Source organism: Daphnia pulex, chromosome 10 (assembly GCF_021134715.1).
Source record: "Daphnia pulex isolate KAP4 chromosome 10, ASM2113471v1".
In the NCBI taxonomy this organism is placed as follows: Eukaryota; Metazoa; Arthropoda; class Branchiopoda; order Diplostraca; family Daphniidae; genus Daphnia; species Daphnia pulex.
The window spans coordinates 2,969,326-2,984,202 of NC_060026.1; the positions used below are offsets into that span (position 1 = coordinate 2,969,326).

General features: G+C 39.8%; 7 protein-coding genes and 1 long non-coding RNA gene across 9 annotated transcripts; 5 read left to right on the forward strand and 3 right to left on the reverse strand.

The window, feature by feature from the left end:
- Nucleotides 1–2,304: 2,304 nt before the first annotated feature.
- Nucleotides 2,305–4,012, forward strand: LOC124205237 (dnaJ homolog subfamily C member 9-like). Of its 2 annotated transcripts, none has more exons than XM_046602619.1 (5): nucleotides 2,305–2,404; nucleotides 2,738–2,856; nucleotides 2,951–3,106; nucleotides 3,179–3,577; nucleotides 3,635–4,012. In XM_046602619.1, exons 2-4 carry the CDS (start codon nucleotides 2,766–2,768, stop codon nucleotides 3,574–3,576), a joined length of 645 nt encoding a protein of 214 aa, XP_046458575.1. In that variant the 5' UTR covers nucleotides 2,305–2,404; nucleotides 2,738–2,765; the 3' UTR covers nucleotide 3,577; nucleotides 3,635–4,012. The 2 variants fall into 2 exon arrangements, with proteins under 2 accessions (XP_046458575.1, XP_046458574.1); XM_046602618.1 differs by lacking the exon at nucleotides 2,305–2,404 and adding an exon at nucleotides 2,549–2,652.
- Nucleotides 4,013–4,112: 100 nt separating this feature from the next.
- On the forward strand, nucleotides 4,113–5,556 carry LOC124205235 (dnaJ homolog subfamily C member 9-like). Its single transcript, XM_046602617.1, has 5 exons — nucleotides 4,113–4,345; nucleotides 4,436–4,588; nucleotides 4,646–4,812; nucleotides 4,891–5,114; nucleotides 5,199–5,556. Exons 1-5 carry the CDS (start codon nucleotides 4,252–4,254, stop codon nucleotides 5,422–5,424), a joined length of 864 nt encoding a protein of 287 aa, XP_046458573.1. The 5' UTR covers nucleotides 4,113–4,251; the 3' UTR covers nucleotides 5,425–5,556.
- Nucleotides 5,552–8,140, reverse strand: LOC124205234 (ribonucleases P/MRP protein subunit POP1-like). Its single transcript, XM_046602616.1, has 7 exons — nucleotides 8,099–8,140; nucleotides 7,893–8,026; nucleotides 7,705–7,823; nucleotides 7,503–7,642; nucleotides 7,344–7,446; nucleotides 6,540–7,284; nucleotides 5,552–6,479 (listed from the first exon to the last, which is right to left on the reverse strand). Exons 2-7 carry the CDS (start codon nucleotides 7,999–8,001, stop codon nucleotides 5,575–5,577), a joined length of 2,121 nt encoding a protein of 706 aa, XP_046458572.1. The 5' UTR covers nucleotides 8,002–8,026; nucleotides 8,099–8,140; the 3' UTR covers nucleotides 5,552–5,574.
- Nucleotides 8,141–9,132: 992 nt separating this feature from the next.
- On the reverse strand, nucleotides 9,133–9,760 carry LOC124205257 (histone H3). The gene has a single exon (XM_046602645.1). The coding sequence runs from the start codon at nucleotides 9,716–9,718 to the stop codon at nucleotides 9,308–9,310; it is 411 nt and encodes a 136-aa protein (XP_046458601.1). The 5' UTR covers nucleotides 9,719–9,760; the 3' UTR covers nucleotides 9,133–9,307.
- Nucleotides 9,748–10,392, forward strand: LOC124205266 (histone H4). The gene has a single exon (XM_046602655.1). It carries the CDS (start codon nucleotides 10,018–10,020, stop codon nucleotides 10,327–10,329), a length of 312 nt encoding a protein of 103 aa, XP_046458611.1. The 5' UTR covers nucleotides 9,748–10,017; the 3' UTR covers nucleotides 10,330–10,392.
- A 789-nt stretch (nucleotides 10,393–11,181) lies between these two features.
- Nucleotides 11,182–11,620, reverse strand: LOC124205261 (histone H2B.3). Its single transcript, XM_046602650.1, has one exon. It carries the CDS (start codon nucleotides 11,586–11,588, stop codon nucleotides 11,217–11,219), a length of 372 nt encoding a protein of 123 aa, XP_046458606.1. The 5' UTR covers nucleotides 11,589–11,620; the 3' UTR covers nucleotides 11,182–11,216.
- Nucleotides 11,621–11,627: 7 nt separating this feature from the next.
- On the forward strand, nucleotides 11,628–12,977 carry LOC124205258 (histone H2A). The gene is made up of 2 exons (XM_046602646.1): nucleotides 11,628–11,891; nucleotides 11,951–12,977. Exon 2 carries the CDS (start codon nucleotides 11,981–11,983, stop codon nucleotides 12,359–12,361), a length of 381 nt encoding a protein of 126 aa, XP_046458602.1. The 5' UTR covers nucleotides 11,628–11,891; nucleotides 11,951–11,980; the 3' UTR covers nucleotides 12,362–12,977.
- Nucleotides 12,978–13,888: 911 nt separating this feature from the next.
- Nucleotides 13,889–14,267, forward strand: LOC124205270. Its single transcript, XR_006879257.1, has 3 exons — nucleotides 13,889–13,948; nucleotides 14,042–14,140; nucleotides 14,211–14,267. It is a non-coding gene; the product is annotated as an uncharacterized LOC124205270 (long non-coding RNA).
- The last annotated feature ends 610 nt before the right edge of the window (nucleotides 14,268–14,877 follow it).

The window sequence follows — 14,877 nt, forward strand, 5'->3', positions numbered from 1 at the left end:
ACTGTATATCTATTGACCTCGTCGATCACATTCACTGAGACTGGCGTAATTCAATAGCTCATCGTTGGCGGTCGGCGGAGCTTTTGACAACCTTTGTCGTTTTGTCATGTCGAATAGCCCAGGCTATATCGACGTCAACCTCCGCACATCTTGCCATCTTGATTAACGTTATTCGATGAAGAGATGACAGCCAAAAAAGGCGGGGGTCGGTTAAACGATGCGACGCTCAAGACTTGTTGTGCTCCAAGCCATCGGAATCACTACATGACGTCACGCACGAGCCTGAGCATTTTATCACGACGGTAAGTTTCGTCCATTTTTCACGCTTCTGATGTCGGTGATTGCTAAACTATTTGTTAATTAGATTCTAAATTTGCTCCGTCTGTTTCATTGATTATAAGCTTTTTTACCAAGTGATTCTCATTTCCATTTTCTTCCACGAGTTAATAGCCGCGGCTGATGTGTCGCCGTTTAATCGGCTCAAGTCAATTACAGTAGCTGGGAATCGTGGCGTGAATAATGGCGGTAGAAATTCTGGCGAAATAATTTATTCATGTACACTTTTTCACGACTCGTTTACATTGACACCCACGTCAAATCAGATATCACCCCGCCGTTCTATCAATCCTTTTTTTCGAAATTTCCTCACAAATTTTAATAATTAGATGGTGTATCAAGTTATAAGTTCACGGTCAAGCCGAATGGTCGAGAAATTCGGTATTACCACGAATAATAATAGGAATACCATAGGTTACAGTGTACAGTACACGTACGCTATCTGATAGGCTGCACTTGTGTAGACTATGAAACATCAATAAGTCACAAGGAACCATTTTGAAAGGTGAAATGTTGAATGGTGTTCCACTTTAGTAGCATTGGTTTTGATTGATTTAGAATCGCATGACTTCATGGGACGACTGTATACACACTCGATTCAATTTTCGTGGAGTTGACGTGATATAAATATGTCGTAACAGAGATTACGTCTGCTGATGTCGCAGATACCATTGAGGGATTTATTTTGAATGTTTACTAAATAAAAAAAATTAAAAAAAGTAAAGCTTTTAACAAGCTGTCACTGTCAGGAACAGTAGGCCTTGGCTATACGTCGCGTGATTGTGACTACATTTCTTCACAGCTATAACATAAAACGTCGCCTATGATTTTCTCACGTGGAATGAACAAGTTCTTACTGAAAATGCAATTAGTTTGAAGCGCTGAGTGTAGCGCGGTGGTTGGGTCTTGTTAAGATTTCCCAGTTGAGTGTTAAGACGCTGTTGACGAATTATTTTCATGTTCAATTTTCGGCGTCATTATAAACAAAAAAAAATGACTTGACTTTAGTTTATGGCTGCCTTTTTGGATGATATTGAAGAGCTCATCGTTATTATTTAGTTACGGTAAGCTGAACGAATTGCCTTTCATAAAAGTTGATTTACGTCGAACACTATGCACGGATGGAAGCGAAATGACGTATATTGATCCATTTTCAGACACCACTAATTTGTCCGAAAGTGGCGTGGTTAAATTATGCAACCCGGTATGAATCTATGACGACAATTTTGGTATACCCGTGTCGGTGTCGCTAATGAATTCGGCTAGGGAAGTTGAAAGCCTTTGAAGATGAATGCAGACAAGTTCGTAATTTGCGCGCCAGAGAAAAAATTCAAACCAACGCAGGACAGGTAAGGATACTACGGGAGAAGTGGCTGTTAAAAATAGTTGTAGTGCTGCTCAACGACGTGTTTCAAATTGGGATTGCGTGTTTTCTTCTTCTACATTCCTTTTTATAAGACTGCAAAGTTCAATGTGGCTATTATGTTCGATCTACTGCTGCGAATTGCGTATTTAAGTGCTGTCGATTTGCCCTTTGGAGTTAACTCTATTTCGTCTCAATATAAATTTCACTCACGCACGAGAAGACGTTGTGCAAAGTGCATGCATCACTATCTATCGATCGTATCCAAGCTAACATCAATTTGCATTTACACAAAGAGTACTTGAAAATAAAGAAAGGCGTGATATCCAAGTTTCAACATTTCTGTTTAAGTCCAACCATTTAAATTTAAAAGAGATGAACATTAAACATGTTTCTATTCAGAGCCTATCAATGCAAAAAGCGAGCAGCATCGAGCAATAATATTTTAATTCTTGAAAACGCTGGCATTATTTTGAATATTTGAGAAGAGTCGCAATAACCCCAGTCTTTTTTACTTGGATGGAGATCATGGGGGTCGGCGGGACTGTGGCAAAAGGAAGATGTAAAGAATGTTGTAAATAACAGTACCTACGTAAATCTATTATATGACAACAATACCGAAACTAAATGATAGAAAGAGCGGCTGGAGTACGGACCTAGCGGCCTGGCGGTGCGCTGCGGAGAAGAACTATTGTCACTTATCAGGTATTGTCCGGTTTCTTAAAATTATAATTACATTTAGAGTGTATTTGTAAGATCCTTGGGTTATAGGGGATCATCAGGTAATAACGCAATAACGTATAAAACATAAAGACAAAAATTTGACCGAAAACGGTGAAAACTCCGAAAAAGTGAAAAATATATTTGACTTTTGCTCAGCTGTTGTTGTTGTGTAGCAGACGACGTTATTGCTATGAATCGCTATTCGGATTGAATTGAATTGCGTTCAATCTGTATGGATCGCTCTTTTCTAGTTTCCTTTCATTCAAAGATTTTTTTAGCTTCGTTTTAGCAGAAACACTTTTTTTTCTGCCATAGATTCGAAAATTGGTAACCCTTTCCCGAAATGGAACTGACTAAGTTGTGTGCCAAATATTTCGATTGCTGCAATCTCTATGACGTTTTGGGTGCCGATAAAGCAACAGATGGAAGAAAACGTAAGAAAACCATCGTTTAATTAGTTTTTAGTCAACAATCGTTAATAGCGTTTCAACGTGAAAACATACTTTAACAAATTATATTCTGAAACAGTCAAAAGGGCCTATTTCAAGAGGTCTCTAGCATTCCATCCAAACAGCAACAGCGAAAAAAGTGAAACTGATGAAGGTTTTGAGAAGTTTAAGACACTTTTTAAAGTATATTCCATTTTAAGTGATGAAGAAAGAAAACGGGTGTATGACAAGACAGGTAAAAAATTTAATTTCATGTTTGGTTTTAATTGTATACATCATCAGCTTTGCAATTTGGCATCATAAACAGGTTGTGTGTGGTTAGATGAAGAACTGATGGATAACAGTTTCAACTGGTTAGGCCACTGGGCACTTACATTCAAGAAAGCAAATGATTCAGTTATCAACTCATTTTTGAATCAATACAGAGGATCAATGGAAGAAACTGAGGATCTGAAAAAACTTTATAGCCTTTATCGAGGAGATGTGCCAAAAATAATGAACATGGCTCTATTTATTACTGCTGAAGATGAAGTCAGGATTCGTGACAGTATACAGTTCATGAGTGATCAAAAACATCGCTCAATTAAAGATATTGTTAAAAAACCTGTTAAACGAAATATGGTCGACGATGATGGTGGCAAGAGAAAAAGTAAAAAAGTTAAAAAACCCTCTCAAGGGGATCTTCCCCTATCTACAAATTTGTGAGGTTAGTTTTTTTTCTAGTTTACAATTTAATTTGTTAATTAATTCTTTATGATTTTAGATTGCAATTACAAATAACTGCTCATTGAACATTCAGTTATTAACAGTTTGACGAGTAGCTCTACAGAAGGGTGAAGGCAGAACCATAAAGTTAGAGTTAGGTCCTTATTTAAAAAATTAAATAAAATACTACGCCCTGGATTACGCGAACAGTTGTAATGAACGTGAAATTTTGCCAGAAAATAATTTTTTGTACCGAATTCATGAAGAGAAATGAGATCGCATTCTACTCACAAATTTTTAGGCAACGAATAAATAAAAGACCCTTTTGAAGCTCGCCAACGCCCACTGCCATGCCAGAGTCCTATAACTCTTGCCATACCATACACAATTTGTGCCTTTTTAAAGAAGACGAAATACACTTTCTTTAAATAATTAATGGATTTTTTATTTTATTCCACATTTTAGCAATTTTTGGTTTTCAAAATTAGCGCCAAACTCTTTTTTGAATGATCCCGATCTGGCAACGCCTGTGTATTTGGCGGTGTTCAATTGTTTAACAGACGTCCCGTAAATGTGATGTGGAGAATATCTACTGCAGTCCTCGTGAAAACTTTTATTTAATAATTGTAAATCTGAATTACAGTATTTGGCAGTGATATTTATCTTGCATTTATCATGACAAGCTTAACTGAATTGTGTGATAAACATTTTAACTGCTCTTCTCTTTATGAAGTGTTGGGAGTAGAAAAAGATGTGGATGAAGCAGCAGGTAGGCATTGGCAAAGATAGAAATATACAACTTGAAATGGTATTGCTAATGTAAATACCTTTTCCACTTCTTATGATTAAAAAAATGTAGTGAAAAGGGCTTACTACAAGAAGTCCCTAAAGGTTCATCCTGACAGAGTCGGCGAAGAAGACAAAGAAAATGCAACAGAAAAGTTTCAAACTCTTGGTAAAGTCTACTCAATCTTGAGTGACAAAGAAAAAAGGAAGATATACGATGAAACAGGCAAGTAGAAATTATTACACTAATAGCTCTTGTAACTAATAAAAGTTTTATTTAAAGGCTGTGTTGATGACGATGATTTTTCAAAGGGTGACCAGAATTGGGAAGACTATTGGAGGTTTCTTTTCAAAAAAGTAACAGAGCAAGATATTACAGAATTTGAAAATAAATACAAAGGCTCAGAAGAAGAAACTACAGATGTTAAACAGCTTTATGAGCGTTACGAGGTAATTGCAGGCTTACATTTTGAATGACTAATGCTTTGACCATAACAATAACAAAATTAATCATAAACTAATTTGTAGGGAGATATGGACATGATCATGAGTTCAGTTATGTGTGCTACTGCCGATGATGAACCTAGAATACGAGAAATTATCCAGAAGATGGTTGACAACGATGAGGTTACTGGCTATAAAGCCTTTACTTCAGAATCCAAGAAAAAGCAAGTCGCCAGGAAGAAGAAGGCTGATCGCGAAGCTAAAATGGCAGAAAAAATGGCTGAAGAATTGGGACTGAAGAATGATGGGTAACAAATTTTTATTCTTTTTAAGTTTCTGTATAAGTTTCACTTTATTAACATATTTTATAATTGATAACTAAATCTTCTTAGAAGCGAAGACAGTCTTCGAGCTTTAATTCAGAAAAGGAACACGGACAGAGCCGCATCAGCTGACAATTTCTTCAGTGCTCTCGAGGCCAAGTACGGGGGTAAAGCGTCTAAAGAACGTACCACTAAAACGAGAAAGCAAAAGAAAGAAAGCAACGATGAAGACGATTCGGATAGTGAGGAAGTCATGCCTAAACGTGGGAAGAAAGGAATGGTTGGAAAGAAATAAAATAATTTGATGTTCTGCTTTCACTTTCATCCATTATACCATTACCAATACAATCTCGCTATGGGTAATGTACTATTGTAACCAAGAATTGATGTTCTACATTACACATAAAATAACTTGTGATAACTTCAATTAGTTTGTCAATGTATTTTACTCCATTGTAATTTCAGCCCACATGTACAAATTAGTTCCAGGATTTCGAACCAACACAAGAGACAAAGGTATTTGTGAAATGGCACGAATGACTATATATCCACGACCAATTCCTTTTCCTTCGCTAAGACCGAAATCTCCTTGAGTGACAAATCCAATGATCGGCCTGGCGAATGAAGTTTTTAAATTGCAGGAAGAAGGCAGCCATAACGAGCGAGTCTTTTCTTTGTGAACAGCAATTGCAGTGGCGCTGGAGAAGTCCCCAATGGTTCCATCTTTATCCCGGAATTCTTTCCTCTTTTTCGCAAGACTCTTCAGAAGGGAACTGTGCTGTTGGCGTAACATTTTCCGTTCTTTGGCGCAGGGATCTTGGTGAATAGGCTCGTTAATTACTGAATTAACTTTATCATCGGCTCCCGGTAAACAGATCATTGAAAATTCCTGAGGTGACCCGTGTTTAACTCGAACTGTCACGGGCACTAAATAAGGTTGAGATAATAAGATTTCGGGTAGCACAATCCTATTCTTTTGACACAATCCACTTAGGAGCTTCTTGTCACGTAATACAGTGAAACCTGACTCAGACTGACCGATCCAGTCGATTGTAAGGCGATCCCAATCGACGCAGAACGGAAAAGGTGTGGCTAATTTGATGAAGTTGGTTCTTGTTTTAGGTGGTCTACGAAAGTATTCTTCCATCAAATTCATTTTTCTGTCAACGGCAGTGGCTTTTCCTGCTTCACTGTCGATTTCTAAGCAGAGATCCCGACAAATTCCGTATTCAAAATTCATGCTTCCCGCATCTTTCAAACCTCCAGCGTGCCCTCCACTATAGATCAGTGCAAGCCAGAAAGCTGTAGCCCATCCAGCCGGCAAAATGACGTCACAGCCAGGAACAAAATCTTGAAAGGAAAAAAAAAGGTAAAAAAAAATTACATAATAAAAGAAATGTATTTACTTACCGCTGCTCTCGTGAGATGCATTCACAATGAGGATTGGAATGGGGATTTCTTCTGGCTGGACGGGTAACTCGGTGCCAGGAACAAGTAATTCACTACGACGGTTATTGATGACGTGATCGGGTAAACTTGTTCGCATATTGGTAATTTGATCTCGAACGCTGGCATCCCACAATTTACTTTGGCTCAATCCTACAAGTTCACAGTTACCTACCGTGGAACTGGACGCTTTGATTCGGGTTTGTGCGAGTATCATTCGAGGATCTCTGACTTCAACACTGGTGACAAACCCAGGTGATTGTGATAAACTTGACGCGCTCCTAGTTTCTTTGTCGAATAACGACGATACAACTGAATGTGCAAAGGGCCCTCTTAATCTGAACCGATTTAGCTTTCCTTTGTTTAAGGTAATCTTGACTCCAGGAGGCTTGCATAATAAGTCGGAATCGGATTCGAAAATAGAATTCAGCTCACACAGAAACTGTTGGTAGAAAGCTGGATGGCTCCATATCCACAAGGTTCGCATATCCGGATTCCCTGTATTGCACCACAAAAACGTAACCAAGCCGATGGGGCCGCTCGAAAACTGATTTCGCTTGAAAATGATCACTCTTCCTTCACGAGTGCCATTAAGGAAAGTAGACGCACCAAACGTTGGGCCAGTTTTAGGATCACAGAGAGAGATAAGGCCTCGAACGATCTCATCCTGTGGACCTTGAATTTCAACGCAACACAAGTACGATATGTCCTTTGAACAAAAAGAGGCAATTAATAATTACGTAAATCATTAATATTTTGAATTGATACCATTAGCAGGCAATGTTGAGCTACTGAACGGTAGCAGAATCTGTGACTGCGAGCGCAAGATCTTTCAGGAAGACGATGTCCCCACTTGATTACCATGTGAAACCTAAATGGTAAAAAGTAGTAACATGTCCTTAACATAACCTACAAATGGAAACAAACCTTTTGGCATGCCACAGGTGTGTTTCTAGCCAAGAGACTTTACTAGATCGCTTTTTATACTCTTCCAGCAATCTGCTTGGTCTGCGTCTATATTTCCTTCTAGGCCTCTTAGGCTGGGTTGCTGGACCACTCTTTGCCATCTAAATCCACATAAATATAGAGTTTATTCAGTGTGGAGCTATACTTTTATAAGCAGACTTACTTGGGCCTTGTGGGCTTCCCTTAAGGTTCTTGGCATTCTGTTTGGGTTATGGCTCATTGCTCTTCTTCGCATATGACATGGCAGTTTTTGAAAAAGTAATTTGGTGCATTGTGGATTTTCTTAAGGCAAACAACATGTTAGCAAATGTTGATAGGACAACTCTTTTTTTGGGGAGGGGGGAAACTCACCTATCATTTTTGTGAGAGCAACAATTTCCTGGGCTCTAACAGAAGAAAATCGAACGACTGATAAATCAGAAGGAACATTTTGCGTCATTTTGTTTCTTTCGTCAGTCATCTTACAAAAGGTGATTTTTACTTTTCTAGTAAGCAACGGTGATTAATTCAAATAAAGTTTGAAATTTTGAACATCAACATCACATGCTCTAACTCACGTGTCAACTAACTTGTTGTCGTTTTCGTCTGCTGTGGTAATCGGTCAATCTCGTAATCTCGTTGCCAAACTTTCCATTACAATTCTACGCAGATTCAATCTTCAATTTTTTTCTATTTTTCAAATGCTATTATTACCAATTTACCAGAACCACAGAACTACTGACTTACTCTGTTGTTTTATTTGAAGTGATCACGATATGGGTTAGAGCGGCGTTTTCATTTTCATATTCACTTTTTTAGTAGTTATCACATTCACATCACACATAACACAGTAAATCACCTTCCGGGGCTTCAATAAAGAGTAATGGAAATTTTTGAATCAATAAATGTGCCGTCCGAAGACGGGAGTTCGGAATCCATTGAGAAGTAGAGTCTTTTCAGACCGCTGACCTCAGAGAAATCAGAACTGAATCATTTACTCTCAGATCAAGTACTAAATGAAACAATTTGTTGTAAAGGTTAAATCTCTCTTACATAATTTGTTTTCCATTTGTGTTAAAGCGGGAAGAGAATTCCGTTCCGCTTCTACATATTAAGTTTTGGGAGGTCGCTGGTCGCACCGTCTAGAAAGAAGATTTTCCAACTGTTGGCCAACAGGTGGCTTGTTTTGTTTACTAGGTCGTCTGCATATATAGATTTTGATTGTTGTCTATGTTCTTGTTTCTCATTTTTTTTTTTGGGGGGGGGAGGATTATTGATTATTAAAACAAATAATTAGGGATTTGGAATGTGGTTGTGAATTTAAATGAAGTGTTAGGATTGAAAGATAAGTGCTGAGGACCGCAAGGATAAACCGACTGCCTGATTTTGTTTGCAAACCAGGTTGGTTCAAAGTTTTCAGTTTCCCATGATACTAATTTGTAGTCTAATCTGTTTACATGGTTTGGGCTTTACTTATTTGGGTGCAGTTCTAAAATAGGGCATGATTCAATATCTTTCCTTGTTTACCAAAATTTAGAAGTTTTCCATTGCACATTGAAACCATCGAAAAGGTTATGCTTGTGAAATTCTGGCATTTAGAAAGAAACCGTGGTTAGTGATGAGTAGAGTATTCTTTATTTTAGGCCATTCACATCAATGTGTGACGGTAAGAAAGATTTACAAGAATATAGTAATGAAAACAATGGTTGATTGGTAATCTTCTTCTTTAGTAAATGGTGGCCCTGAAAAGGGCCGATTGGTAAGTCAAAAGGGATTTTAAAAGTCGCTTAGGCACGTTCACCACGAATACGGCGAGCGAGCTGGATGTCTTTAGGCATGATGGTGACTCGCTTGGCGTGAATGGCGCACAAGTTGGTGTCTTCGAAAAGACCCACCAAGTAAGCCTCGCTGGCCTCCTGCAGAGCCATGACGGCCGAGCTCTGGAAACGCAAGTCGGTCTTGAAATCCTGGGCGATTTCTCTGACCAAGCGCTGGAATGGCAACTTGCGGATCAGAAGCTCGGTCGACTTTTGGTAGCGACGGATCTCACGAAGGGCGACGGTGCCGGGACGGTAACGATGGGGTTTCTTGACTCCTCCTGTGGCCGGGGCACTTTTGCGAGCGGCTTTGGTGGCCAACTGTTTGCGGGGCGCCTTGCCACCGGTGGATTTACGAGCGGTCTGCTTGGTACGGGCCATGTCGAACGACTGAAAGTTGAGATAAGGAAACAGTGGGGGGATGATGGGTTTATATAGGGGTCCAGGGAGACGTTGAGGAATGTATGGGATCTCTTTTTCAGCAATTGGTTGTTGGGTAAAATGGGAGGGAAGTTGAGGAATACAAAGCTTGGGCTTTGTTGACCTGAGTTGGGGTGGCTGTTAAGCTCAACCAATGCGGATGGATTTCCCACCGGATCGATTAGTATATAAAGGGGCCCTGGTGGAAGCATTCGACATTCAGTTTGTTCTTGTACTCTCTCTGAAACTCATTTAAAAAAATGACTGGTCGCGGCAAAGGAGGTAAAGGACTCGGCAAGGGAGGCGCCAAACGTCATCGCAAAGTTTTGCGTGACAACATCCAGGGAATCACCAAGCCGGCCATCCGTCGTCTTGCCCGTCGTGGTGGTGTCAAGCGAATCTCTGGTCTCATCTACGAGGAGACCCGTGGTGTGTTGAAGGTGTTCCTTGAGAACGTGATTCGTGACGCCGTCACCTACACTGAACACGCCAAGAGGAAGACGGTGACGGCCATGGACGTCGTCTACGCACTGAAACGCCAGGGCCGCACTCTGTACGGTTTCGGCGGTTAAATTTGATTCTGATTTATTATTTAAACTCCGACTCAATCCAATCGGCCCTTTTCAGGGCCACCATTTACTTAAAGAAAAAGATTTCTTAACCACTTTAACCATATTCTTGTCGACTTTTATTAACAAGAATAACAAAAACAATCCGATTTTATACAGGCTTTGGAGAAGTACGTACTATCTTTTAAATATGTGTTCGTGCATCATAAAAAATATTTTTCTAGATATTACTGTATGTTCGTATGATAGATATTTCACTGTTTTCAGCCAAATAACATGAATCGGAAAATATCCAGATGTTTTCTCAGATTTTACGGAGTGCAATTTTTAAATGTTTCCTACTTATATTTTCGTCAATTTCTGGAGTTGTTCTTAGCTACTGAAAAATTGTTTCGTCTCAATCGGTCGATCTTCATCTGAAACACCATTTGAATGAAATGAAAACGCTGTGGCATAGATCAAAACTATTTAGAAATGTTGATTTTCAAATCTTTCTTTCAACATCTACTTTTAAATGAATTAAAAACTGAATCCGTATTTAACAACAAATTTCGATTTGCTTAGTATGTAAAAGTTACGCTATCGTTACGGGTAGACCAATTTCGTGATCCATTTTTCTCTCTATTCAACGCATTGTGCCGAATCTGCCAAACTTGAAATGCAACAAAAGAGCGTGTAGACACTGTGTAGAATATTACACTGGTGAAAGGTATACGAAAAGCTCTAGATACTAAGCATTTCATAACGTTTCGTCATACAAATTGGGTTGAGTTTAGAACTCGATTGGACAATAAATGCCAAAAGCAGTTAATTGTTTTCATTTCTTTAAACGTTTGGTGGCCCTGAAAAGGGCCGTTTGGTTTGTAGGTAGAGAGACCAAGAGGATCAATCTACTTGGTGCTGGTGTACTTGGTGACTGCCTTGGTGCCTTCAGACACGGCGTGCTTGGCCAACTCACCGGGCAAGAGCAGACGGACGGCCGTCTGGATTTCCCGGCTAGTGATGGTCGACCGCTTGTTGTAGTGGGCAAGACGGGACGACTCTCCAGCGATGCGCTCGAAAATGTCGTTGACGAAGCTGTTCATGATGGTCATGGCTTTGGAGGAGATGCCAGTGTCGGGATGGACCTGCTTCAAGACTTTGTAGATGTAAATGGCGTAGCTCTCCTTCCTCTTGCGCTTCTTCTTCTTGTCTCCTTTGGCGATGTTCTTCTGGGCCTTGCCGGCCTTCTTCGCAGCTTTTCCGCTAACCTTGGGGGGCATTCTGAGACTTGGGGTAAACTGAGATTACTAGGCAAATACCAGTGACGGTTGTTAGACTGTCGAAGGTATTTATTTCAAATCTTGTTCACCCTCTTTACCTGACAGAAGCCAATTCTTTCGACCCGAGGACCAATCGGGTAGCCCCAGTTTGACAGATGTTCCAATTGTTCCGTGTTCCAGCGCAGAAGGAGGAGGAGCTTCTGGTAGTAAACACAATCTTCCTTGTGTTACAGGAAATAATGGCGGGAATATGTTTTACAGCTGCCCTTCCGATTGGTTTAAAATGATCTCACTCCGATCCTGGTGAGTATATAACCCTCAACATCTTTTTCAAACTTTACCATTTCGTTCCTTGATTTTAGGAACCGCGTTCACTAACTCTACACCTTAACATGTCTGGCCGTGGCAAAGGAGGCAAAGTCAAGGGAAAGTCAAAGACCCGTTCCAGCAGGGCCGGACTTCAATTCCCCGTCGGTCGTATCCACCGAATGCTCCGCAAGGGATCGTACGCTGAGCGCGTCGGTGCCGGTGCTCCCGTCTACTTGGCTGCCGTCATGGAGTACTTGGCCGCTGAGGTCCTCGAGTTGGCCGGTAACGCCGCCCGTGACAACAAGAAGACCCGCATCATCCCTCGTCACTTGCAATTGGCCATCCGCAACGACGAAGAGTTAAACAAACTTCTCTCCGGTGTCACCATCGCTCAGGGTGGTGTCTTGCCCAACATCCAGGCCGTTCTCTTGCCCAAGAAGACCGACAAACCCGCCAAGGCTTAAACTTCTCCCGTCCTTAAATAAACGGCCCTTTTCAGGGCCACCAATTTATTTTTGAAAAAAAGAATTTGCTTAGTGCTACATTTCGTACATTTCAATCTGGTTTTTGCAATTATTACTTGCGCAAATTTTCTGATTTATCGCAAGGTGGCACTCTTGAATTGTTTTAATTCAACTTAATTCGTCTGCTGGTATTTTGTTTGTCCAACTGTGAGAGAAAAACATTTCTCATGATATTTCGATGAAATGGATGTATTTTACATGTTATTTTCGTATAAATTCATTTGTATCTTTTCTGTTCTTTTTAGTTAACTCTTCTCTTTTTTTCTGATCCACCTTGTTCAAATTCATGCAACCTTGCCCACTCCCCCTCAATTTCAGTCCAAAATATTCAAAATGGTCGCCGCCTGGATTGCTGGTGCTGATGGAATGGAATTCTTATCTCAGTGATTTCGTAATTGTTATATTTTTCTTGGATTGTTCTATGATAGCACTATTAGAGTATCTGTCTGTCTGGTATTTCATTTTTACCATAACACTTTGCGACCAACTTGAAAAAGAACTTGGATGGCTGTAAAGTGTAAAGAAGAGTTTACTTCATATGTATTTTTGGTCAATATTTTTTGGTCTTTATTCTTAAGGTTGGGTTAGTTAAACTTTAAATGGTTTAATAGATTACACACTATTTATATTCTCATTTCATTCTTGACTCAATATCTTCAGGTAATATCTTCAACTTAAGGTTTCGTGTGTCATGGGTGCTTGTGACAATAGAGATGAAATTGTCCATTTCAAGCCGTGTCTTACAAAACTAAGGAAATTCTATTTGCAAGGTAGTTATTTTGATTAACATTTATTTTTATTACTGTGTGTGATATTTAAGATGGTACTAATGCATAATTAAGTAGAAAACCTTTCTGACAAAACATGGTTTTCCAGTCGTTGCTGGATGGATTGTGTTGAGGTTAGTTCCCATGTCTAAAGACCAATCCTAGCCTACACCTCACCAAGAGGATTCTTTCGACATATGTGTGTTGATCCTTTGTATGCAGAGGTACTGTATATTTTCAACATGTTCCAACTGATGCAGTGTTTATTAATTATTTTTCAATTACCATTGTAGAGTTCAACCTACAGACGGGCCGGCAAGTTTGCATGTCCTTCACGCTTGAAGGTCGCGGGAAACATAACGAGTATTACTGTCAATGCGGTGTTGTAGAGTTTGGGTGAGAATTAATTGGAAGTGTTGCATCATTATCAAGCAGGTACAATAGCCGCAAGGCTCAGCCATTTGGTATTTATTTTGATATTGGTTTTTGTAGACCCATCCCCAGCAACGTCAACCTAAAGAAGGAAAGGCTAGTTTTCATTTCCTTCACGCTCGAAGGTCACGGAGGAGAGGTTGGGTGAGGACGAAACGTGTTACATCATTATCAAGTAGGTACAATAGCCGTAAGGCTTAAGAGAGGGGTCAGGGTGAGAAAAAGTCGTATAAAAGGAGAGAGAAAAGATCTAAGAAATCAGTTTGGGCAGCATCTCCGACACGGCAACAACTGCTGTGCACTATTTGTCACTAAATCGCAATCATGAGTAAATATTCTGTTACTTGTGTTTTTGTATTAATTTCTATTGTTTTTTGTCAGTTATTATTGCATATTAATGTTCAAATTATTTATTGTCTAGTCAATTATGGCGTTGTGCTGCTGTTGGTTGTTGTCCTCAAATACTACACCACCAAGACTACAATTTATGCTGCCCGAGCTGCATCACCAAAGAGCCCTAGTACTACATCGTGATTCCATTTTTTTAAGCAAAATCCATTTGGTATTAATTTTGATATTGTTTGTTGCAGACCCATCCCCAGCAACGTCAACCTGCAGAAGGAAAGGCCAGTTTGAATGTCGTTCACTTCGAAGGTCACGGAGATCATTACGTAAAACTGTCAATGCGGTGGTGAAGAGGTTGGGTGAGAACGGGAAGTGTTTGCTTCATTTTCAAGCAGGTAAAATAGCCGCAAGGCTTAAAAGAGGGGTCAGGGTGAGAAAAAGTAGTATAAAACGAGAGAGAAAAGGCCAAAAAAATCAATTGAGTGAGCCTCTCTGACACGGCAACAACTGCTGTACACTATTTGTCACCAACTGCATTCTCCAACGTAATACCAGTTCGCAACCAACTGGTAAATTTTATTTAATTTTTACATAGATTTTTGTATCAGTTTTCACTTTATTTTTTTTTTTGTTTGTTAATATGTCGGTTATTATTGAAAATTAATGTTCAAATTATGTACCGTCTAGTTAACTATGGCGTCGTGCTGCTGTTGGTTGTTGTATCGTTGGTTGTTGTATCCTTGATGGTTGGGTCGACCACTGGTGTACCGATGTTTCGTGGGTATGGTATACCAAACCGCAACGCCGCCGTCTTACTACACAACAACAACGTGCGCAACAACCGGATACTACACTACCAAGGCCGCTGAGTATTACACCACAGCTTATGATGTCCCGAACTACTACACCGAA